This window comes from Dendrobates tinctorius, unplaced genomic scaffold (assembly GCF_039654945.1).
Source record: "Dendrobates tinctorius isolate UK_male_01 unplaced genomic scaffold, ASM3965494v1 ptg000294l, whole genome shotgun sequence".
In the NCBI taxonomy this organism is placed as follows: Eukaryota; Metazoa; Chordata; class Amphibia; order Anura; family Dendrobatidae; genus Dendrobates; species Dendrobates tinctorius.
In genome coordinates this window covers 3,758,880-3,786,726 of record NW_027361961.1, presented here as the reverse complement: position 1 = coordinate 3,786,726, position 27,847 = coordinate 3,758,880, and the positions used below count along the sequence as shown (strand labels likewise).

Sequence of the window (27,847 nt, the reverse complement as noted above, 5' to 3'; positions counted from 1 at the left end):
CCGCAGCAGCTGGCAAGCGGCCCACGTGACAGCGGCCCAGCGGGAAAATGCCCGGTTGGTTATATTGCCAATCCGGGCCTGGTAATTAACCCCACAGAGATTGTGTCACAATATCTGCAGTCTCATCATATCATTCCTGCATAAGGCAGAGGTGTCAAAAAGGATGAAAGTTTTACATCAAGTAAAGAGACTACAGGGGTCTCTGTGTTTTCATACCATCATAGATTACATACACAGTTATATGTCTATTTCCTCTGATTTATCTTCACTCATTGAGATACAGGAAAGATCTTTGAACAGTGTTAGCAAGCAGATAAAAAAATATTTAGAATTGAGAGTCCTCAGTTGTTGATACCTTTAACTAAAAATATAGTAACAAATTGCAAGTTTTCAAGACTACTTAAGTCTCTTTGTGAGGTATAGAATAATACAAAATCTGAAGAGTCACATATTTATACACAACAGGGTACAGAAATAATGCAATAGATAAGACAAGTGACGTGAAGCAGAAGTATCATTATGGAAGAGGCATAAACAGTTGTGGCCGTAAATAATGGCCCAGTTCATAGATAAGGAGCATGAAAGTTTTATTGTCCTTTGATTGGGGTCTGGTTCTGTCTTGTGATGCCTCCACAATGTCTGAGCAAATTCCTTAATTGATGTAAAAAGACATAAATCCAAGTGATACATTAATTCGTGCACTGAGTGTGTCAAAGGTTGTCATGAGTTTATACTCCCAGACCCTTCTGTCTCTCCGAGATTTGAAGTTACATTTTTTTCTTGTTAAACTTCTTTTTTATTGAATTTATAACGAATACAACATAAAGACCATTGTATAAAGTGCAATAGCTACAAGCGTAATTTATACATACAAAACGTACATAAGGTTGCGTCAAACAAATTGAAATTACCCAAGCAAAAATAACCTATCACCATATGTCCATAACTCTACCTGTCACACATTGATCAACCAATATCCTGTCTGTAAACTTTCTGATGTGATTACTTAATGACATTTAAGTCTACCCAAATTACTGCTTAAGTCTTCTAATAGATACCAATCTGAGTTAGTGAAAGACACCGTTACATTTTAATACAATTAACTTTATGTCCAGGCATCTCCCCTGTGTGTGTTATTTGATGTGTAAAAAGAACTGATTTATATCTAAAATATTTCCCACATTCTGAGCATGAAAAAGGCTGCTCCCCTGTGTGGGTTTTCATGTGCCTATCAAGGCCCACTTTATAGCTAAAACATTTCCTACATTCTGAACATGAAAAAGGCTTCTCCCCTGTGTGAGTTCTCCAGTGGCAATCAAGATGCGCTTTCCTGTTAAAACATTTCCCACATTCTGAACATAAAAAAGGCTTCTCCCCTGTGTGAGTTCTCTGATGCTTAAAAAGAGCTGATTTATCGCGGAAACATTTCTTACATTCTGAACATGAAAAAGGCTTCTCCCCTGTGTGGGTTCTCACGTGCCTATCAAGGTCAATTTTTAAGCTAAAACATTTCCCACATTCTGAACATAAAAAAGGCTTCTCCCCTGTGTGAGTTCTCTGATGTTTAAAAAGAGTTGATTTATCTCGAAAATATTTTCCACATTCTGAACATGAAAAAGGCTTCTCCCCTGTGTGAGTTCTCCAGTGGCTAACAAGTAGCACTTTCCTGTTATAACATTTCCCACATTCTGAACATGAAAAAGGCTTCTCCCCTGTGTGAGTTCTCCAGTGGCTATTAAGTAGCGCTTTCGTGTTAAAACATTTCCCACATTCTGAACATGAAAAAGGCTTCGCCCCTGTGTGTAGTATTTGGTGCCTAACAAATTCTGATTTCTGGCTAAAACATTTACAACATTCTGAACATGAAAAAGACTTGTCCATTGTATGGGTTCTCTGGTGGCTATCAAGATGCGCTTTCTGGTTAAACCATTTACCACACTTGGAGCAAGAAAAGCTATTCTTCGCTGTGTGAATTTTTTGATGTTTAAGAAAAGACTTTTCAACGGGAAAACTATTTCCACATTCTGAAACTGAAAATGTTTTCTTTGCTTTAGGAGCAGTCCGTTTTTGAATTCCTATTTTGTGACTTTGAGTTTCCTGAGTAGTCGGTAATGAATCCAAAGACAGAACCTGTTTCAAAGGATCAGATGACAGATCTTTGCTGTGAAGGGATGATGATATATCTGGAGTAATGGCATTCACTTCAATTGTATCCTGTGGGATCTCAAGATCATCTGATTTAAAAATTGAACATGTCAGAAGTCCCTCTGATCTCCTGATGCAGTCATCTGCCAAGAATAAAACCAATATTTATTTTTGAATAAAAAATCCTTAAATTTTATATTTTTGAACATTTCTACTTAAACGGTCAGTAAAAATAGCAAGTTATGCAAAAATATTGAATTATTCACCAAGACAATGACAGTTTACAGTCTAATAGAAAACTTAATAGGATGAACCAGTAGAGCATGATGTTCATCTGTTTGTTCATTCTGCCTCCCAAATATGGAATTAAAAACCACCAAACAATGTTATGTCGGCGAAAATAATACCAATAAAAACCTTCAACTCAGCTCACAAAGAACAAGTCACCCACTCAGGTCCATCATCTGTCAGTGGAAAAAAGGAGGTTTCTACAATATTAGTGGCTCAAAGGCTCTTGAAAAGCAACATGGCTTCCATAAACCAATCCAGGAATATCCGCTCTTCCAAAGTCAAATCTTCCCCTGCTTCTGAGCCTTGAATTGCGCCCAAACCACATTTAGCATCCATGAATTTAGCATTAGTATAGTGAGAAGAACCCTCTTAATTTATGGTATGTGTGTCTCCCGAGGCACAATCTGGGCACAATGTGTTGGGTAATAAAATGGCAGTGTGCAATTTTCACTCTCCAACATCCACTGAATGCTAATATCTGTAAAGTGTCTTTGGAGTCAAAATATTCCCTACTTCTAAAGATTAATTAATTCACAGTTATAATCCCCAAAATGGCATCACTTTATGGGAATTTCTACTGCTCTAGTTTTCTGCCCTTTTGTCACATTAAGTCTTCTGCACATAGTGTGTCCCATCTTCTCTGTGATCTTCTCCTGCGACATCTGCTTCGGTCACCAGGCGCAACCTTATTTATTCTGCAGGCAATGCTGGTAATGGAGGAGACATGGGAACACATTTACAAAAATTAGTGGCAGACACCAACAAAGTGGCATCAATTGCAAAAGAGTAGAACTAGTATAGCAGGGACCAACAACTCTTCCACTACAGCCAACCCAGCAGATGTACACTGTAACAGGCAAGGTGGTGGAAGCACTGTGCCGTTTCCCTCTGAAAGCCTGGAGGGGCATAACTAAGTGGCCTACCAAATCCCAACTTGGATAAGTGGCAGCAGGCGAAAACTGAGACCCAAGAATGGACAAGGAGGTGGCACCAGGTGCTACTCCATGGCTGACCTACAAAAGGTGGCAGTTGACCCCCTACAGCGGGTAGTCTGCTACGGCCTGAAGGAGGGATGACGAATGCAGGCAGGCACTGTAGGGACACTGGAACCACGGGTGCAGATGGTACCGGCTGAGGAACAGAAAAGCACTGGCAGATGCAGGCTGGACCAGCTGATGGACATAAGAGAACAAACAGGTACGAGCAGATGGGCACAAGCAGATGGGTGGACTTGGGAAAAATGACAACTAGCAAGCATGCAAGGCAAACTAACAACGTAGCTCAGGCATCTCCATATTGCAGGAGAAGCCTTAAATAGAAGGTGTCATCCAGCTATAGGCTGGGAAAACCTTAGGTTGACGTGGGTGGTTGGTCCCTTTAAGAGGCAGGGTGCACCCTAAGCATAGTGCCTGGTTCTACAACTGAACCTTGTTGGACTCTATTACATAGGGGGCGAGTTGAGGAGGTGGCGTGTGTGTGGGAGACACTGAATGTCCTATCTGTTAGGCATCAAGAGATCCAAAAAAGGCCTATGTCTGTAATATCAACAGATCACAAAATCTGTAGTAAGAGAGAATGGTTCACTGTGTCAAAGACAGATGCCAGGTCCAGAAGAAGAAAAAACTTGTGTCGCTTTCACTTGGCATCAGTAGGTCGTTGGTAACTTTAGTCAGGGCAGTTTCAGTGGAATGGGGCAGTCTGAAGTCAGATTGTAAGCAGTTGAAGAGGGAGCAAGAGGAGAGGTGGAAGGACAGTTCAAAATGAACGTGTCATTCCAGTAGTTTGGAGGCATAGGGAAGAAATGATATGGGGCAACAGCTAGACAGAGGATGGGTTAAGGGTGGGCTTTTTGAGGATGGGTGTGATCAAGGTATGTTTCAATACGGAGGGAAGACATCATTTGTTAGTAGCAGGTTGAAGAGCTGGGTTAGGCTTGAGATGAAGACTGTGATAAGGTTTGGAATGACGTGGGATGTTATTGTGTCAAGTTCAAAGGTGGTGAGACTAAGGCCTGTTTCACATTTGTTATTTTGACAGGAGGCAAATCCGCCAGAGCGGTTAAAAACGGATCCGCCTCCATCATAGGCTAAACGGATGCTACAGGATCCGTGTTGTGTACGGATCCGCTGGAGGGGAAATTTAAAGGAACCACGGCCTGGAAAGGAGAGAGAATTTTTTTTTCTTTGCACGGCTGTTCCGGAATGCCATTCAGGGGTTAAAAGCCCTGCTCCAGCGAATCTGCCGGGCATGCGCAATAGAAATTAGCGGACCGTCACTCGGAAAAAATGTTGCAGAGTCCATCCCATCCACCCGGGAGACACTAAAATTTTGATGGATCCGCCAAAAACAGGTGGGACGGACGACCGTCAGTCAAGATCCGCCGCTAATGTAAGTCTATGGGGAAAAAACGGATCCGCCCCTTTTTTGGCAGATCTGTTTTTTCGAAAATTGGCGGATTTTGACTGACGTCAAAAAACGGAGGTGTGAAACAGGCCTAAGTCTTCAGCTGAGATGAGAGGACAGGGAGAGGGAGCTGGTGGACGGAGAAGAGAACTGAAAGTGCTGAATAGCTGTTTAGGGTTTTGAGACAGGTATGATATGAGGGAAGAAAAATCGGTTTGTTTTGCTGCAGTGAGCATTTGTGCAGCATTTTTGCAACTTCTATTACTGGATGGGCTACTCCACTCCCTTCCTTTAGCAGCTGTACAGTGATACGCTTTGTAGATGAAGGCCATAAAGAACATGTGCTCCAACAGATGGCAAGTGTTGCATCAAGTGGCCTCTGCTCCTTTTCCTTCACCTTAACATCACACAGTACAGTCCTCAGAGGTGGCATCCCAATTACTCTTGTTTTCCCCCACGTCACAACTCTACAACCGCCCAACTGACTGTTGGGAACCACAGATGGCTGAGTCTGCAGATCTGTTCATATATTGAATGCCATGGGCTTTTGAAGTGTACTCCAAAGATTCACAAAGTCAAGAGGAAGAAATCATCTGCACTGATGGCCAAATTATTCTCACTTTGATCCAAAGCCAGACGAAGTTGAGTCTGAGCAGAATCCAAAGCCTTGTCAACAGAGGTTTACCCCATTAAGTGAAGGTGATCCATTTGTGAAGAGACTCAGAAACTTGAGGCACCCAAGGACTGTACTGTGCTGTCAGGGCAGGAATAGGAAGAGGGTGACTCTCAGGGCGAGGAGTGGGAGAACAGAGAGGATGACAATGAAGTTGTAGATCACGCTTGGTGTAAACCCAGAGGAATGCAGCTGAGTAGCTCAGCAGAGGAGGAGGAAGACGAGGAGGTTAGGTAAACACAGAGTTATGCAACCACGACAACGAATGCATCCTGAGCCCCAACTCAGGAAGTGGACAGCAGCGTTCGCGGTTCTGCAGTTGCCTACCTTGGGTGATTTTTTTCAGGCCGACAACAATCTAAAAAAAATCATGTTATCTGTCAACTTTTTTAAAAACTACAGAGTTTAAAAATAGTGAAATAATTTGAGTACTACATTCATGAACTGGCACATGTGCGATCAACATGCGTTAATCTGGGAATGTCACTGTGCTAAAATGCAGACTAGCGGGCCTTGTCAATTATCGTCCACCCCATCAGCCGCATCTTCCGATTCTTCCTCCTCCCTCACCATGGCAAGTGTTGTCACACAGGTCTCTTGCTACAGAACCTCCACTTGTTTACCTCCTACATTTGGGGGTGACTGAAAGCCTGTCAGCAGATACGGAAGTGGGCATGTCTGCTGTTTTTGACTGATCTTAGATACCATGCACACCCCTTCTTGCTCATTTCACCGTAACATCTCCGCCTGCACCTCTTTCACAGTCCAGCTTTCACAGACCAGCAGCTTGTTGTGTTCACCCTACTCCACCCTGTGTCAGCACAGCAGCGAACCCTCGTTTGAGCAGTTGTGCTCACATAAAATATTATTTCCTCCTACACATGGCAAAGTTAAGAGCTTAAATTTCACCATCTTCAATCTACTAATAACAACAACCTTTATTTATATAATCGCAAACATTCCGCATAGCTTTACAAGTCAGTAGTTCATATAAAACAGTCAAAAGTTACCAAGTTTAATATAATCAAACAATTTAAGCAAAAATACACCGTGTGCAGAATTATTAGGCAAGTTGTATTTGAGAGGATTCTTTTTATTATTGAATAACAACTATGTTCTCAATCAACCCAAAAGACTCAGATATCAAAGCTTAATATTTTTGGAAGTTGGAGTGGTTTTTTTTTTTTGGCTATCTTAGGAGGATATCTGTTTGTGCAGGTAATTATTACAGTGCAGAATTATTAGGCAACTTAATAAAAATCAAACGGCTGGATATACACATATTCCATGTGTTCTAATCTGGAGGTGGATAAGTCGTACACTCACTATTACTTTTCAGAGAACTATTGTCACAAAGGAGGAAGAAAAAGACAGGGTTTTTCAATGTATCCGCGCTGACCACACAAGGACAGAAATATTCTTCATAGCTTTATTGTGCCGACGCATTTGTGGCAGATCTGCCACTTCCTCAGGGCAAAAGAATTCTTTGGCCCTGAGGAAGTGGCAGATCTGCCACGAAATGCGTCGGCACAATAAAGCTATGAAGAATATTTCTGTCCTTGTGTGGTCAGCGCGGATACATTGAAAAACCCGGTCTTTTTCTTCCTCCTTTGTGACATTGGTATCTACGGGAGTCTGCAGCGACCACTGGTTCCTTTCACGTTCTGCAAGGGGTTGTGACTGTTCACAACCTGTAAAGGTGAGTGCACTAACCGTGTATGGTCACCCCCCAAAAAAAAATCACTTATCGCCCTATGTGCGCTCTCTTTCCTTAATTTCAGATTTTTCAGAGAACTAATTACTGTGAACAGCCTGCGGCCTCCTTGGATGATTTGTTTCTAAATCACATCATTGTTTGGAAGATAGGGATCAGCTGAGAGTTACTCTCTACAAAGATCACAGCGCTTGTTTCTGCATGACTCACGGCCTGTGATTTCTGTGATTATTGCATGGCCACTCCAGTCTGTTGGCCACGGAAATGCAGCCTCTCCGCCTTGTGGATACAGATTGTTTCCAAAAGCTGATGGCCATCGCTGTCCCCCAGTACTAGCTGCCCAGTCACCATTACTTCTCTAAGAAAGATGTGCCTGCGCTTACAGCAGCAAGTCGCAGACAACATGACCCACTCCCTGAAAAATTCGATGTCTTCCAGGGTGCATTTCAACAGTGACACCTGGACCAGCAAGCATGGACAGGGGAGTTACATCTCAATGACAGAAGAAAACTAGGAGGAAAAAGACAGTGCAATAGGGTTTTATCCAAGGGATATAAAGGTGTTTAAATAAGGTTATACTATCCTGATTGAAATGTGTATACACAACCCAATCACTTATACATCCAGCTGCTGCAGGTCCAAGGGGGGGGGGTCTTCAAACCCGGAAAACACAAATAAGGAGGGTTTGTGGATAATCTGTGCTGCTGGTATCCCATATAATAAATCCAAATATAGACAGAAAGTACATGCGGTTATTCTTCATTTAGTCTACGCGTTTCAAAGTGCTACAGACTTCATCAGGACAGGAAAAGCCTTTTTCTTGTCCTGATGTAGAAGTCTGTTGTATTTCAAAACGCGTAGACTAAAGAATAATCTCATGTACTTTTTCTGGATTTGGATTTATTATATGGGATACCAGCAGTGCAGATTATCCACAAACCCTCCTTATCTGTGTTCTCTCGATGACTGGGCACTGGGCGACTATGGTGGCTATCGGGGAAGGGGCTGCTACACAAGTCTTGCAGTTCCCAAGTCTTGCAGGGAGCTTGGGGATGGAGAAATAAACGACTACACACCATAAGGTGGATAACTAAACTACTAGACAACGGGATGGAGAACTAAAGTACTAAACTGCTTGGTGTGGATAACTAAACTAGTACACATCATTGAATGAAGAACTAAAGCAGTAGACACCAAGTCTTGGACACCTAGGTTTTTGTCCTGATGAAGAGCTCCTGTATGACCTCGAAACAAGTTTAAAAACCTTCACAATAAATCTTTCCAAGTACTTTCTGTTTGGATCCTTCATCAGCAGAGCTTTGTATGACAACTCATTTCCATCTTCAACATCCAGTAAAATAGGTTGTCAGTGTCTTTGGATAGGATATCACATTGTTGGTTCACTAGTGCTTTCAGAAACATTAACACCTACCCCACATACACTTCGAACATCAAGACTATTCCCCCTTCCACCATGGTCTCATTTTTTCCCCAGACATGTTGCTTCAATAGTGTGTTAGGAGCACACTATTAGCAACTAAAAATTAGATTTTTAACTCTTCACAACCTCTGCACACAGCTGGATTTCAGCGACACAAAATGAGAAGGTGAAATATGGTGTGATGAATCACTTTACTCACAGAAGAAAGAATTGTTTCATTGTGGATGAGGCCTGTATGACAAAGAAGATCTGCTCCAAAAATTTCAAAGTGAGATGACCCCTACTGTATGACATCAGTAACCGACAATTTTTTGGGGCCTGCCTATGAGGCCTGTATAACACTGACTAGATGTTCAAAAACCATTTCAAACTGAGATCACCCCTTCTGTATCACGTTAGTAACGTACAAAAAAAGTATTTTTAGTGCGGATGAGGCCTGTATAATCTAGAGCAGGGGTGGGCAATTTATTTTTCAAAGGGGCCACATAAGAAACTGGGACTGCTGGGGGGGGGGGGGGCGCGAGCCAATTGGATGATCATAAATCTCCTTAAGGCTATGTTCACGCGCAACGTTTTGTTTCTGAAGTCAAAACCTGCTCTCTTGGCAGTAATACTACTGTGTTCAAAACGCGTGTTTTGCTGCCTTCATTTGCTTCATTTTATTGGGTGTGGATTATACGTGTGCTTTGTCTACATAACTTGTTTAATAAAGTTGTTTTTATTTCCCAAAAATTCTTAAAAAATGCTGCAAAAACAGTTATTGCATAGTTTGCAGCACTTTTGCACTTTCTCATAACTTTCTATGGGGCGAAACAGTGAAAAACGCTGAAAGAAGTGACATGCTGCAGACTAAACAACGCTGCCGTTCTCAAATTTGGTCAGAAAAAAACCAAGTGTTTGCGTGAGATTTCTGTAACCTCATCGCTTCGGCTCGTACTGTAGAACACAGCTTTTAAAAACTCCCACTGCATATAAACACTGATTATATCAGTTTATAAGAAGTAGTAAGTTATAGATTTTTAATTTGCTGCTAAGACCCACAGTAACTTGTATTTGCAGTTACCGTAATTAACCCCTTTACCCCCGAGGGTGGTTTGCATGTTAATGACCGGGCCAATTTTTACAATTCTGACCACTGTCCCTTTATGAGGTAATAACTCTGGAACGCTTCCATGGATCCCAGTGATTCTGACTTTGTTTTTTTTTGTGACATATAGTACTTCATGATAGCGCTAAAATATCTTTGCTATGACTTGTGTTTATTTGTGAAAAATGGAAATTTGGCAAAAATTTTGAAAATTTTTCAATTTTCCAACCTTGAATTTTCATGCCCTTATATCACAGAGATATGTCATACAAAATACTTAATTAACATTTCCCACATGTTTACTTTACATCAGCACAATTTTGGAACCAAATTTTTCTTTTGTTAGGAAGTTATAAGGGTTAAAAGTTAAACACCGATTTCTCATTTTTACAACATCATTTTATTTTTTAGGGACCACATCACATTTGAAGTCACTTTGAGGGGTCTATATGATAGAAAATACCCCAAAGTGACACCATTCTAAAAACTGCACCCATGAAGGTGCTCAGAACCACATTCAAGAAGTTTATTCATCCGTCAGGTGCTTTGCAGGAATATTTGTAATGTAAAAAGAAAAAATGAACATTTAAGTTTTTTCCACAAAAAAATTACTTCAGAACCATTTTTTTTTTTATTTTACCAAGGGTAACAGGAGAAATTTGACCCCTAAAGTTGTTGTGCAATATGTCCTTAGTAGGCTGATTACCCATATGTGCAGGTAAACCACTGTTTGGGCGCATGGCAGAGCTCGGAAGTGAAGGAACGCCGTTTGACTTTTCAATGCAAAATTGGCTGGAATTAAGATTGGACGCCATGATGTGTTTGGAGAGCCCCTGATGTGTCTAAGCAGTGGAACCCCCCACAAGTGACACCATTTTGGAAACTAACCCGCCCCAAGGAACTTATCTAGATGTGTGGTGAGCACTTTGAAACCCCAAGTGCTTCACAGAAGTTTATAACGTAGAGCTGTAAAAATAAAAAAAATCATATTTTTTCCACAAAAATTATCTTTTCACCCCAAATTTTTTATTTTCCCAAGGGTAACAGAAGAAATTGGACCCAAAAAGATATTGTGCAATTTGTCCTGAGTACGCGGATACCCCATATGTGGGAGTAAACCAGTGTTTGGGCGCATGGCAGAGCTCAAAAGGGAAGGAACGCCAGATTTTACTGTTATGATTTGCAGGTGCCATGACCCACTGGGAGAGCCCATGAGGTGCCAAAATAGCAGAATCCCCCATAAGTGACCCCATTTTACGAACTACACCTCTCAATGAATTCATCTAGGGGTGCAGTGATCATACTGATGTAAGCGGCAGCCAGGGCCGTAGTAGTGGCCCACAATGGTTTTTGCTTTAGCGCGCACTGGCTACTCACACCACATATACACAGTCCCACTGTCTCACTTGCCTGGTTGTCAGAGGCCTCCCTTAGTCACAGAGAAACTTCTTTCATTTTAGAATATAAGGAGACAGAGTCCAGTTCCAACTATAACCCCTTTACCCCCAAGGGTGGTTTGCATGCTAATGACCAGAATTCAGTATAAACTTATTACCCTCACCCACAAAGCCCTCCATGGCTCAGCACCACCCTACATCTCCTCCCTTGATTCAGTATACCACCCTACCCGCGCCCTCCGTTCTGCTGATGACCTGAGGTTAGCATCCTCAGTTATCAGAACCTGCCACTCCCGTCTCCAAGACTTTACACGTGCTGCGCCAATTCTTTGGAATGCACTTCCCAGGTCAATACGATTAGTCCCCAATCCCCACAATTTTAAGCGTGCCCTGAAAACGCATTTATTCAGACTGGCCTATCGCCTCAACACATTAACCTAATCTATCCCTGTGTGGCACAGCCAAAAGTTTTACCATAACCATGTTCCCCGCATCATGTTCCCACATGCTTTATGCATCTATTAGCCCTTTGTGTCTGTACTGTTACACACTTAACATTATGGCTGGTCCATACAATCAGGGCAACTGTTACCACCCACCTTTCGTGTCTACCTCTTTCCTCATAGATTGTAAGCTTGCGAGCAGGGCCCTCATTCCTCTTGGTATCGGTTATGATCTATGTGATTATTGTTATGCTGTACTGTCTGTACAAATCCCCTCTGAAATGTAAAGTGCTGCGGAATATGTCGGCGCTATATAAATAAAATTTATTATTATTATTATTATTATTATTATTAATGACCAGGCCAATTTTTACAATTACATTGTCCCTTTATAAGGTAATAACTCTGAAATGCTTCCATGGATCCCGGTTATTCTGACATTGTTTTTCTTGTGACATATTGTACTTTATGTTAGTGGTAAAATTTAACTAATATAACTTGCATTTATTTATGAAAAAAACGGAAATTTGGCGAAAATTTGGAAAACTTCGCAATTTTCCAACTTTGATTTAAGGGCATAAAAATTCACAGAGATATGGCACACAAAAACTTAAGTAACATTTCCCACATTTTTACTTTACATCAGCACAATATTGGAACCAAAATTTTTTTTGTTTAGGAGGTTATAAGGGTTAAAATTTGACCAGCAATTTCTCATTTTTACAACACCATTTTTTTTTTTAGGGACCACATCACATTTGAAGTCACTTTGAGGGGTCTATAGGGTAGAAAATACCCAAAAGTGACACCATTCCAAAAACTGCACCCTGACGGTACTCAAAACCAAATTTAAGAAGTTCATTAACCCTTCAGTCGCTTCATAGGAATTTTTTGAATGTTTAAAACAAAATAAACATTTAACTTTTTTTTTTTCACAAAAAAATTAATTCAGGTCCAATTTTTTTTATTTTACCAAGGGTAACAGGAGAAATTCGACTGCAAAAGTTATTGTGCAATTTGTCCTGAGTACGCTGATACTTGATATGTGGGGAGTAACCATTGTTTCGACGCATGGCAGAGCTCGAAAGGGAAGGAGCGCCGTTTGACTTTTTCAACACAAAATTGTCTGGAATTGAGATCGGATGCCATGTCACTTTTGGAGAGCCCCTGATGTGCTTAAACAGTGGAAACCCCCCACAAATGACCCCATTTTGGAAACTAGACCCCCCCAAGGAACTTATCTAGATGTGTGGTGAGAACTTTGAACCCCCAAGTGCTTCACAGAAGTTTATAATGCCCGGGCATGAAAATAAAAAAGTCAAATTTTTTCCACAAACATGATCTTTTAGTCCCCAATTTTTTTTGTTTTCCCAAGGGTTACAGGAAAAATTGGATCCCAAAAGTTGTTGTCCAATTTGTCCTGAGTACGCTGATACCACATATGTGGGAGACAACTACTGTATGGGCACACATCGGGGCTTGGAAGGGAAGTGGTGACGTTTTGGAATGCAGACTTTGATGGAATGGTCTGCGGGTGTCATGTCATGTTTGGAGAGCCCCTGATGTGCCTAAACTGAGGAAATCCTCCCATAAGTGACCCCATTTTGAAAACTAGACACCCTCAAGGAACTTATCTAGATGTGTGGTGAGCACTTTGAACCAAGTGCTTCACAGAGGTTTATAAGGTGGAGCCATAAAAATAATTATATTTTTTTCCACAAAAATAATATATTATTTTTGCCCCAATTTTTTATTTTCCCAAGGGAAACAGGAGAAATTGGACCCCAAAAGTTGTTGTGCAATTTGTCCTGAGTAGGCTGATACCCCATATGTGCGGGTAAACCACTATTTGGGTGCATGCCAGAGATTGGAAGGGAAGGAGCACTGTTTGACTTTTTCAAAGCAGAATTAGCTGGAATTGAGATCAGACACCATGTTGCGTTTGGAGAGGCCCTGATGTGCCTAAACAGTGGAAACTCCCCAATTCTAACTCAACCCTAATCTCTGCCCTAACCCTAGCCCTAACAGGAAAATGGAAATAAATACATTTTTTTAATTTTATTATTTTTCCCTAAGGAGGTGATAAAGGGGGATTTGATTTACTATTTATAGTGGGTTTTTATGTTTGGCAGCTGTCACACGCTAAAAGACGCTTTTTATTGTAAAAACAGTTTTTGCATCACCACATTTTGAGAGCTATAATTTTTACGTATTTTGACCCACAGAGTCATGTGAGGTCTTATTTTTTGCAGGATGAGTTGACGTTTTTATAGGTACCATTTTCAGGCACGTGACTTTTTTGATCGCTTTTTATTCCGATTTTTGGGACGCAAAATGAACAAAAACCAGCATTTCATGAATTTCTTTTGGGGGGGGGCGTTTACACCATTCTGCGTGTGGTAAAATTGATAAAGTGGTTTTATTCTTTGGGTCAGTACGAATACAGCGATACCTCATGTATATCTATTTTTATGTTTTGGCGCTTTTATACAATAAAAACAATTTTATATAAAAAATAATTATTTTTGCATCGCTATATTCTGTGAGCTATAACTTGTATTTTTTTGAGGACGTTGTATGGCGGCTCATTTTTTGCAGGACAAGATGACGTTTCAGCGGTACCATGGTTATTTATATATGTCTTTTTGATCGCGCGTTATTGCACTTTTTGTTCGGCGGTATGATGATAAAGCATTGTTGTTTTGTTTAAAGGGGTTCACTAAAGGGGTTAACTAGTGGGACAGTTTTATAGGGCGTGTCATTACGGATGAGGCAATATTAAATATGTGTACTTTTATCGTTTTCTTTTAAATTTACAAATAAAAGAATTAGGGAATTTTTTTTTTATTTACTTAGGAATTACCTTTACACTTGATTTTTTTTTTACAGTAATTTATTGTCCCAGGTGGGGACATTACTATAAAGTGTCAGATCGCTGAACTTACACTTTGCAGTGCTCTGCGTCAGATCAGCAATCTAACAGGCATTACTGGAGGCAGGCACTGAGAAAGCGCCTCCCTGCAGGACCCCGAAGGCCCCCGCGGCCATATTGGATCCGGGGGCCTGCAGGGAGGAGACCCTCGGAACAGCACGATCACATCACGCTGTTCAGAGGGTCTCAGGGAAGCACGCAGGGAGCGATTATACCCGGCTGTGCCCCCGCTACACTGCGATCATGTTTGATCGTAGTGTGCCAGGGGTTAATGTGCCGGGGGCAGTCAATTACCGCCGCTGGCACATGGTGCCCAGTGTCAGCTGTGATAATCAGCTGACAACCGGCCGCGATCAGCAGAGCTCCCCCCGTGAGCGCCACTGAACGCGGTGACGTACTATCCCTTCCCCGGTCATACGGGTCCGGGTACCGTGGATGGGATAGTACGTCAGATGTCAGAAAGGGGTTAAACGATCAACTTTACTTGTATCCATACACAGCACGTCCACATCAATTACAGCATTGACATGGGTTTCCACACAGCTTACATCCTTCACTTTCCATGTGCTCCTGCTCACGTCTCCAGGTATGCTCCCTGGTCGGACCGTCTCGCTCAGTACCGCAGCATCCTCCCTGTCCGGCTTAACTACTTTTAGGACTTCCCCTGTTTGTTTCACTCCAGACATAAGGGCATCTGCCCACATAATAAGCTGCACATTTTGGAGCGACCTGCGTTCTAATTCTGCTGTGACTTCTGCTGCAGTTATGCCTGTAGCTTCTGACCACTCTAGATCCTAGACGTCTGGGCCATTCTCTGTTAACGTTATGGGGTCTTTGTCCTGTCCCAGGCTCTAAAGCCCGACCGGACTGTATGGGCTCTCTTTCCGTACTACTCACAATAAGGAAATGTTCCTAGCTTACCCACAGTGGCCCCTCCTATTTTAACTATGTACACCAGGGGTCCCCAACCTGTAGCTCGGGAGCCATATGTGGATCGTGGTCCCATGAATTGTGGCTCGCCACTGCCTGCCAGCTTCGTGCATTAGCTCCAGGTCTAGCAAACCGGTATGAAGAGTACATCTCAAAATGGTGAATTTTGTGAGTAGCCCTGCACAGAAGTGCAAATCTGGTTGCACATTTACTGGTCTTAGGGGTTTAGAGATGTTTTAGGTATGGTATGCTGGAGGATGGAACTACCTGTTAGAGGAAGTGCTCAAAGCTGGATGTGACCGTGTATTGGGAGTCCTTGATGGAGAATACTGAATGGGGGTATTGTGGGAACCCTTGGATCTCAGTGTACTGCTTTGGAGTGATTTCTGTGGAAAAGCTTTGGTTATCATTATACCTGTAATGGGGGCTTTGCTTGACACTACTTTGAGGGGGGGTGGGAGCTGAATGTTGCTCGCGACCCTCAGTGCTGAATGTCGCTCTCAAGGTCAGAAAGGTTGGGGACCACTGATGTACACTATCATACCCCATCTAGTGTCCTAATTAAGGTACTGCACTTCCCCTAAGCAACAGTATACATTCAACAGCACATGAATACAAAACATTATATATAGAGTAACACATTAGAACTGGGACGAGTGTAGAGAATAATAACGTCCCCTGTAACCCCTTTACATTGACACCATGGGTGTGTCACAGAATGTTATATCATTGGGCAGTGAGGACAAAATAATTACATTTTTACCACCAAAATTTTGTTTTAGCCAAAGATTTTACATTTTCACAGAAGAAGTTTGTCCCACAATTTCTACTGAACGTGGTAATACCCCATATGTGGCTGTACAGTACTACTTAACCATGCGGAGAGACTTGGGAGGAACAGAGCGCTCTTTGCCTATTCAAGTGAATGGGTCTGTGAACGTCAGTGAGTTTCCACGGACCGTGTGTCCGTTTTTTAATGTCAGCACAGGTCACAAAACATCCAGCACACGTGCATACACATAACACACATGGATGTCATCTGTGTGACATGCACTGGCGCCGGGGAAGAAGAGTTACAGTAAGTGCTGTTCCCGGCTCTCATCATACTCCCCTGCTTGTGCCGATCGCCGGCAGAGTAGGGGAGAATGATGAGAGCCGTGTTCAGCGCCGGGGAACAGCGCTTACTGTAAAGCTTCTTCCCTTGCGACCGTTCTTGTGCTACTTAATGAGTACACGCTTGCCACACATGTGCCGCAAGTATTACACCCACGGACACTGACATCTCCGGTACCGGAAATATCAGGACGTGTGAAAGAGGCATTATAGCGGGCTTTTATGTTTGGCAGCTGTCACACGATACAAGATGATTTTTATTGCAACAGTTTTTGCATCACTATATTTTGAGAGCTATAATTTGTTCCATATTTTGATCCACCGAGTCATGTGAGGTCTTATTTTTTGCGGGACGAGTTGACATTTTTATTGGTACCATTTTTGGGCACGTGATATTTTTTGATCGTTTTATATTTTGATTTTTGGGAGGCAGAATGAACAAAAACCAGGAATTCATGAATTTCTTTTGGGTGGGGCGTTTATACCATTCCATGTGTGGTAAAATTGATAAAGCGGTTTTATTCTTCGGGTTAGTACGATGACAGCGATACCTCATTTATGTCGTTTTTTTATGTTTTGGCGCTTTTATACAATAAAAACCATTTTATATAAAAAATTATTATTTTGCATCGCTTTATTCTGAAAGCTATAATTTTATTAATTTGCTGGTGATGGAGCTGTGTGGCAGCTTGTTTTTTGTGGGACAAGATGCCGTTTTCAGCGGTACCATGTTTATTTATATCCGTCTTTTTGATCACGTTATTCCACTTTGTGTTTGGCGGTATGATGATAAAGCATTGTTTTTTTGCCTTTTTTTATAGTGTTCACTAAAAGAGTTAACTAGTAGAACATTTTTATAGGTTAGGTAGTTACGGATGCGGTGATACCAAATAGGAGTACTTCTATTGTTAAAATTTCTTTTTTCATTCAAATATTTATTTAGTGATAATAACAAAAAATCAATATATATTCTTTTTTAAAAATATTTTTACAATTATTTACTTTTTTTACTTCATTCTATCTTTTACAGGACAATCATTTTTTGCAGGCTGATCGCTTCTATAGCATACAGATGAAGCAGCATCTGCATGCTATAGAAGCTGTCAGCGCTGCACTTACTGCACTGACCTGAGAGACTTAATGATCATGCCCTGCGCATGACCAGGAAGTATCTCAGCTCTGGTAATCCAGATGTCGTCATGACGACATCAGGTTACCATGGCAGTGATCGGGACCACGCATCACGCCACGGGGTCTCCGATCCAAAGGCAGAGGGGCTGTCTGCCCTCTGCCTGCTCCCGAAATGCTGCGATCGTGTTCGATTGCAGCATTTCAGGGGTTTAGAGCCGAGTGTCAACTGTGAGAATCAGCTGACACCTGGCCACACATCACCTGTGTGTGTGTGTCTGATCGCTGAGACGTACTATCCCATCCATGGTCAAATAGGCCTAGGGCACATGGACGGAATAGTACGTCAGATGTCAGAGAGGGGTTAAAGGGATTTTCCAATTTCAGAAAACTCTTCTCATTAGCTGAAATTATAAAAAAAAAAAAAAAGTTTTTTCTCACCCTCCCAGGGCCAGTGCTGAGTCTTCGTGACAGTTCCTGGTGCCTGTCTTTGTCTGCAGTGGTCACGTCATGTCTGCAGCCAGTCAGTGAGCTCATTGGCTATGGGTGTGAAAAATAAGGATGAATGAACTCATGGAGATCAACATCCAACACTGCGGAGACACCATCACATGTTTCTCAATGCAGTGACTCTAGAGCAATGCCCCCATCCCTTATGGGAAATATGTAAAAACATACAGAACACAAGCAGCGGAGACACCATCACATGTTTCTCAACGCAAGCAATGACTAGCCAGGTCTTTCCCCGGGAAGGAACAACCACGAGAAGGGCAGTCTCCAATGAAGGAAACCACCTATGTCAAAACATGGTATCCATCCACAGACAGCTGTTTCGGGGTATTGCCCCTCATCAGTGTGGAGTAGGAAACTGGCCAGTAGGAGCAATGGCTATGGGTGACTCATGGTGTCAGCCCACATGAAGCTGCCGATATCAGTTATTGGATCCAGTAGTGTCGACATGACGTCAGTTCTGCAGACAATAACCGGCACTGGAATCAGCGGCTGAACCTGGGAAGGGCGAGTAAGAGCTAATTCAGATATACATTTTTCATGTATCACAAAAACAATCCTTGTTTCATCAGTGATTCTGTTCAGGGTTTCACCAGATCTTCCACAGTGTCAACATTTCATCTGAGTTTGGTCTGAGTTTCATTAGTTATTTTTTTTTCACATTGGGGAAAAAAAGTTTCTCCACCTTTTCCCATCTGTGCGCTATCCGGTTTCTTTTCACAGACTTGCATTGCTGATTTTGATAAGACACACAGATCAATAACAGATGTGTGTCTGTGATTTTGCAAAGACCACTCAGTATGCAAAAATAATAAAAGTTGGACATGTGAACAGCCCCCCCACAGACGATACTAGGTATGAGTGCTGTCTGTGAAAACAAGGATAGAACTACGTGAAAAACTGATACATGATTAAGTTCTGAGTTTTCTGAATCTGGAAAGACCCTTTAAGAAACAAAAAATTGAGGGCACTTGAAAAGTTAATTGCTCACAACTCCTATGTGGGGAGAAAGTGAAAATCGGTAAGAAGTCTTCCTTTCAATCCATGGAGTGGAGAAGAGACACACACACACACTCACACAGACCAGCCACCAGAGTACATGGGTCACACACGGGCACACACACACACAGACCAGCCACCAGAGTACATAGGGCACACACGGGCACACACACACAGACACACAGACCAGCCACCAGAGTACATGGGGCACACACGGGCACACACCCACAGACACACAGACCAGCCACCAGAGTACATGGGAGACACACACACAGACGTACACAAACACCAGCTACCAGAGTACATGGGGCACACATACACACATACATGCGTATGTGCATACACAGACCAGCCACCAGAGTACATGGGGCACACACGGGCACACACACACACACAGACCAGTCACCAGAATACATGGGGCACACACGGGCACACACACACACACTCACACAGACCAGCCACCAGAGCACATGGGTCACACACAAACACACACACCAGCAACGAGAGTACATGGGAGACACACACACAGACGTACACAAACACCAGCTACCAGAGTACATGGGGCACACATACACAGACCAGTCACCAGAGTACATGGGGCACACACACACACACAGACCAGCCACCAGAGCACATGGGGCACACACACACAGACCAGTCACCAGAGTACATGGGGCACACACGGGCACACACACACACAGACCAGTCACCAGAGTACATGGGGCACACACACACACACAGACCAGCCACCAGAGCACATGGGGCACACACACACAGACCAGTCACCAGAGTACATGGGGCACACACGGGCACACACACACACAGACCAGTCACCAGAGTACATGGGACACACACGGGCACACACACACACACACAGACCAGCCACCAGAGTACATGGGACACACACGGGCACACACACACACACAGACCAGCCACCAGAGCACATGGGGCACACACACACACAGACCAGTCACCAGAGTACATGGGGCACACACGGGCACACACACACACACACAGACCAGCCACCAGAGTACATGGGACACACACGGGCACACACACACACACACACACACACACACCAGCCACCAGAGTACATGGGACACACACGGGCACACACAGACAGACCAGCCACCAGAGTACATGGGACACACACGGGCACACACACACACACACACAGACCAGCCACCAGAGTACATGGGACACACACGGGCACACACACACACACCAGCCACCAGAGTACATGGGGCACACACGGGCACACACACACACAGACCAGCCACCAGAGTACATGGGGCACACACGGGCACACACACACACAGACCAGCCACCAGAGTACATGGGGCACACACGGGCACACACACACACACAGACCAGCCACCAGAGTACATGGGGCACACACACACACAGACCAGCCACCAGAGTACATGGGACACACACGGGCACACACACACACACACACGCAGACCAGCCACCAGAGCACATGGGGCACACACACACACAGACCAGTCACCAGAGTACATGGGGCACACACGGGCACACACACACACAGAACAGCCACCAGAGCACATGGGGCACACACACACACACAGACCAGTCACCAGAGTACATGGGGCACACACGGGCACACACACACACACAGACCAGCCACCAGAGTACATGGGACACACACGGGCACACACACACACACACACACAGACCAGCCACCAGAGTACATGGGACACACACGGGCACACAAACACACACACAGACCAGCCACCAGAGTACATGGGACACACACGGGCACACACACCAGCCACCAGAGTACATGGGGCACACACGGGCACACACACCAGCCACCAGAGTACATGGGGCACACACGGGCACAAACACACACAGACCAGCCACCAGAGTACATGGGGCACACACACACACAGACCAGCCACCAGAGTACATGGGGCACACACGGGCACACACACACACACACACACAGACCAGCCACCAGAGTACATGGGACACACACGGACACACACACACACAAAGACCAGCCACCAGAGTACATGGGGCACACACACACACACACACACACACACAGACCAGCCACCAGAGTACATGGGGCACACACGGGCACACACACAGACCAGCCACCAGAGTACATGGGGCACACACGGGCACACACACACACACACACACACACACACAGACCAGCCACCAGAGTACATGGGACACACACGGGCACACACACACACACACAGACCAGCCACCAGAGTACATGGGACACACACGGGCACACACACACACACCAGCCACCAGAGTACATGGGGCACACACGGGCACACACACACCAGCCACCAGAGTACATGGGGCACACACGGGCACACACACACACACAGACCAGCCACCAGAGTACATGGGGCACACACGGGCACACACACACACACACACACACAGACCAGCCACCAGAGTACATGGGGCACACACGGGCACACACACACACACAGACCAGCCACCAGAGAACATGGGGCACACACGGGCACACACACACAGAGCAGCCACCAGAGTACATGGGACACACACGGACACACACACACAGACCAGCCACCAGAGTACATGGGGCACACACACACACAGACCAGCCACCAGAGTACATGGGGCACACACGGACACACACACACACACAGACCAGCCACCAGAGTACATGGGACACACACGGGCACACACACACAGACCAGCCACCAGAGTACTTGGGACACACACGGGTACACACACACACACCAGCCACCAGAGTACATGGGGCACACACGGGCACACACACACCAGCCACCAGAGTACATGGGGCACACACGGGCACACACACACACAGACCAGCCACCAGAGTACATGGGGCACACACACACACAGACCAGCCACAAGAGTACATGGGGCACACACGGGCACACACACACACACACAGACCAGCCACCAGAGTACATGGGACAAACACGGACACACACAGACCAGCCACCAGAGTACATGGGGCACACACGGGCACACACAGACCAGCCACCAGAGTACATGGGGCACACACGGGCACACACACAGACCAGCCACCAGAGTGCATGGGGCACACACGGGCACACACACACAAACCAGCCACCAGAGTACATGGGACACACACGGACACACACACACACACAGACCAGCCACCAGAGTACATGGGACACACACGGGCATACACACACAGACCAGCCACCAGAGAACATGGGGCACACACACAGACCAGCCACCAGAGTACATGGGGCACACACACAGACCAGCCACCAGAGTACATGGGAGACACACACACACACACACACAAACACCAGCTACCAGAGTACATGGGGCACACAGACACATACATGCGTATGTGCATACACACACAGAAACAAGCCACAAGAGTACATGGGGCACACACGGACACACACACAGACCAGCCACCAGAGTACATGGGACACACACGGGCACACACACACACAGACCAGCCACCAGAGTACATGGGACACACACGGGCACACACACACACACAGACCAGCCACCAGAGCACATGGGGCACACACACACACAGACCAGTCACCAGAGTACATGGGGCACACACGGGCACACACACACACACAGACCAGCCACCAGAGTACATGGGACACACACGGGCACACACACACACACACACACAGACCAGCCACCAGAGTACATGGGACACACACGGGCACACACACAGACCAGCCACCAGAGTACATGGGACACACACGGGCACACACACACACACACACACACACACACAGACCAGCCACCAGAGTACATGGGACACACACGGGCACACACACACACACACACCAGCCACCAGAGTACATGGGGCACACACGGGCACACACACACCAGCCACCAGAGTACATGGGGCACACACGGGTACACACACACAGACCAGCCACCAGAGTACATGGGGCACACACGGGCACACACACACACACAGACCAGCCACCAGAGCACATGGGGCACACACACACACAGACCAGTCACCAGAGTACATGGGGCACACACGGGCACACACACACACACAGACCAGCCACCAGAGCACATGGGGCACACACACACACAGACCAGTCACCAGAGTACATGGGGCACACACGGGCACACACACACACACACACACACACAGACCAGCCACCAGAGTACATGGGACACACACGGGCACACACACACACACACACACAGACCAGCCACCAGAGTACATGGGACACACACGGGCACACACACACACACACACAGACCAGCCACCAGAGTACATAGGACACACACGGACACACACACACACAGACCAGCCACCAGAGTACATGGGGCACACACACACACACAGACCAGCCACCAGAGTACATGGGGCACACACGGGCACACACACAGACCAGCCACCAGAGTACATGGGGCACACACGGGCACACACACACAAACACACACACACAGACCAGCCACCAGAGTACATGGGACACACGGGCACACACACACACACACACACACACCAGCCACCAGAGTACATGGGGCACACACACACCAGCCACCAGAGTACATGGGGCACACACGGGCACACACACACAGACCAGCCACCAGAGTACATGGGGCACACACGGGCACACACACACACACACACAGACCAGCCACCAGAGTACATGGGGCACACACGGGCACACACACACAGACCAGCCACCAGAGTACATGGGACACACACGGACACACACACAGACCAGCCACCAGAGTACATGGGGCACACACGGGCACACACACAGACCAGCCACCAGAGTACATGGGGCACACACGGGCACACACACACACAGACCAGCCACCAGAGTACATGGGACACACACGGGCACGCACACACACACACACACACAGACCAGCCACCAGAGTACATGGGACACACACGGGCACACACACACACACCAGCCACCAGAGTACATGGGGCACACACACACCAGCCAACAGAGTACATGGGGCACACACGGGCACACACACACACAGACCAGCCACCAGAGTACATGGGGCACACACACAGACCAGCCACAAGAGTACATGGGGTACACACGGGCACACACACACACAGACCAGCCACCAGAGTACATGGGACACACACGGACACACACACACACAGACCAGCCACCAGAGTACATGGGGCACACACGGGCACACACACAGACCAGCCACCAGAGTACATGGGGCACACACGGGCACACACACAGACCAGCCACCAGAGTGCATGGGGCACACACGGGCACACACACACACCAGCCACCAGAGTACATGGGACACACACGGACACACACACACACACAGACCAGCCACCAGAGTACATGGGACACACACGGGCATACACACACAGACCAGCCACCAGAGAACATGGGGCACACACACAGACCAGCCACCAGAGTACATGGGGCACACACACAGACCAGCCACCAGAGTACATGGGAGACACACACACACAAACACCAGCTACCAGAGTACATGGGGCACACAGACACATACATGCGTATGTGCATACACACACAGAAACAAGCCACAAGAGTACATGGGGCACACACGGACACACACACAGACCAGCCACCAGAGTACATGGGACACACACGGGCACACACACACACAGACCAGCCACCAGAGTACATGGGACACACACGGGCACACACACAGACCAGCCACCAGAGCACATGGGGCACACACAGACCAGTCACCAGAGTACATGGGACACACACGGGCACACACACACACACACACAGACCAGCCACCAGAGTACATGGGACTCACACGGGCACACACACACACACACAGACCAGCCACCAGAGTACATGGGACACACACGGGCACACACAGACCAGCCACCAGAGTACATGGGACACACACGGGCACACACACACACACACACCAGCCACCAGAGTACATGGGGCACACACGGGCACACACACACACAGACCAGCCACCAGAGTACATGGGGCACACACGGGCACACACACACACAGACCAGCCACCAGAGTACATGGGGCACACACGGGCGCACACACACACACACACACACACACACACACACAGACCAGCCACCAGAGTACATGGGACACACACACACACACAGACCAGCCACCAGAGTACATGGGACACACACAGACCAGCCACCAGAGTACATGGGGCACACGGGCACACACACAGACCAGCCACCAGAGTACATGGGGCACACACGGGCACACACACACACACTCACACACAGACCAGCCACCAGAGTACATGGGACACACACGGGCACACACACACACAGACCAGCCACCAGAGTACATGGGACACACACGGGCACACACACACACCAGCCACCAGAGTACATGGGGCACACACACACACAGACCAGCCACCAGAGTACATGGGGCACACACGGGCACACACACACACACAGACCAGCCACCAGAGTACATGGGACACACACGGACACACACACAGACCAGCCACCAGAGTACATGGGGCACACACGGGCACACACACAGAGCAGCCACCAGAGTACATGGGGCACACACGGGCACACACACACACACCAGCCACCAGAGTACATGGGACACACACGGACACACAAACACACAGACCAGCCACCAGATTACATGGGACACACACGGGCATACACACACAGACCAGCCACCAGAGAACATGGGGCACACACACAGACCAGCCACCAGAGTACATGGGGCACACACGGGCACACACACAGACCAGCCACCAGAGTACATGGGAGACACACACACACACAAACACCAGCTACCAGAGTACATGGGGCACACAGACACATACATGCGTATGTGCATACACACACAGAAACAAGCCACAAGAGTACATGGGGCACACACGGACACACACACAGACCAGCCACCAGAGTACATGGGACACACACGGGCACACACACACACAGACCAGCCACCAGAGTACATGGGACACACACGGGCACACACACACACACAGACCAGCCACCAGAGCACATGGGGCACACACACACACAGACCAGTCACCAGAGTACATGGGACACACACGGGCACACACACACACACAGACCAGCCACCAGAGTACATGGGACACACACGGACCAGCCACCAGAGTACATGGGGCACACACGGGCACACACACAGACCAGCCACCAGAGTACATGGGGCACACACGGGCACACACACAGACCAGTCACCAGAGTACATGGGGCACACACGGGCATACACACACAGACCAGCCACCAGAGTACATGGGACACACACGGGCATACACACACAGACCAGCCACCAGAGTACATGGGACACACATGGGCACACACACAGACCAGCCACCAGAGTACATGGGGCACACACGGGCACACACACACACACATACCAGCCACCAGAGTACATGGGAGACACACACACACAAACACCAGCTACCAGAGTACATGGGGCACACAGACACACATACATGCGTATGTGCATACACACACACAAACCAGCCACCAGAGTACATGGGACACACACGGGCACACACACACACACAGACCAGCCACCAGAGTACATGGGGCACACACGGGCTACACACACACACAGACCAGCCACCAGAGTACATGGGGAACACACACAAACCAGCCACCAGAGTACATGGGGTACACACGGGCACACACACACACACACAGACCAACCACCAGAGTACATGGGGCACAAACGGGCACACACATACACAGACCAGCCACCAGAGTACATGGGGCACACACACACACAGACCAGCCACCAGAGTACATGGGGCACACACGGGCACACACACACACAGACCAGCCACCAGAGTACATGGGGCACACACGGGCACACACACACAAACACACACACACAGACCAGCCACCAGAGTACATGGGACACACGGGCACACACACACACACACACACCAGCCACCAGAGTACATGGGGCACACACACACCAGCCACCAGAGTACATGGGGCACACACGGGCACACACACACAGACCAGCCACCAGAGTACATGGGGCACACACGGGCACACACACACACACACACAGACCAGCCACCAGAGTACATGGGGCACACACGGGCACACACACACAGACCAGCCACCAGAGTACATGGGACACACACGGACACACACACAGACCAGCCACCAGAGTACATGGGGCACACACGGGCACACACACAGACCAGCCACCAGAGTACATGGGGCACACACGGGCACACACACACACAGACCAGCCACCAGAGTACATGGGACACACACGGGCACGCACACACACACACACACACACAGACCAGCCACCAGAGTACATGGGACACACACGGGCACACACACACACACCAGCCACCAGAGTACATGGGGCACACACACACCAGCCAACAGAGTACATGGGGCACACACGGGCACACACACACACAGACCAGCCACCAGAGTACATGGGGCACACACACAGACCAGCCACAAGAGTACATGGGGTACACACGGGCACACACACACACAGACCAGCCACCAGAGTACATGGGACACACACGGACACACACACACACAGACCAGCCACCAGAGTACATGGGGCACACACGGGCACACACACAGACCAGCCACCAGAGTACATGGGGCACACACGGGCACACACACAGACCAGCCACCAGAGTGCATGGGGCA

General features: G+C 46.8%; 1 protein-coding gene across 3 annotated transcripts in view; it reads right to left on the bottom strand.

Annotated features, from left to right (window-relative positions):
* Nucleotides 1-813: 813 nt before the first annotated feature.
* LOC141072994 (uncharacterized) overlaps nucleotides 814-27,847 on the bottom strand; it is a 115,794-nt gene continuing 88,760 nt past the window's right edge. For all 3 annotated transcript variants that reach the window (XM_073560265.1, XM_073560263.1, XM_073560264.1), the window contains one exon: nucleotides 814-2,288. In XM_073560265.1, coding sequence (XP_073416366.1) covers nucleotides 1,084-2,288 — 1,205 coding nt within the window. In that variant the 3' untranslated portion in view covers nucleotides 814-1,083. The remainder of the gene's footprint in view (nucleotides 2,289-27,847) is intronic.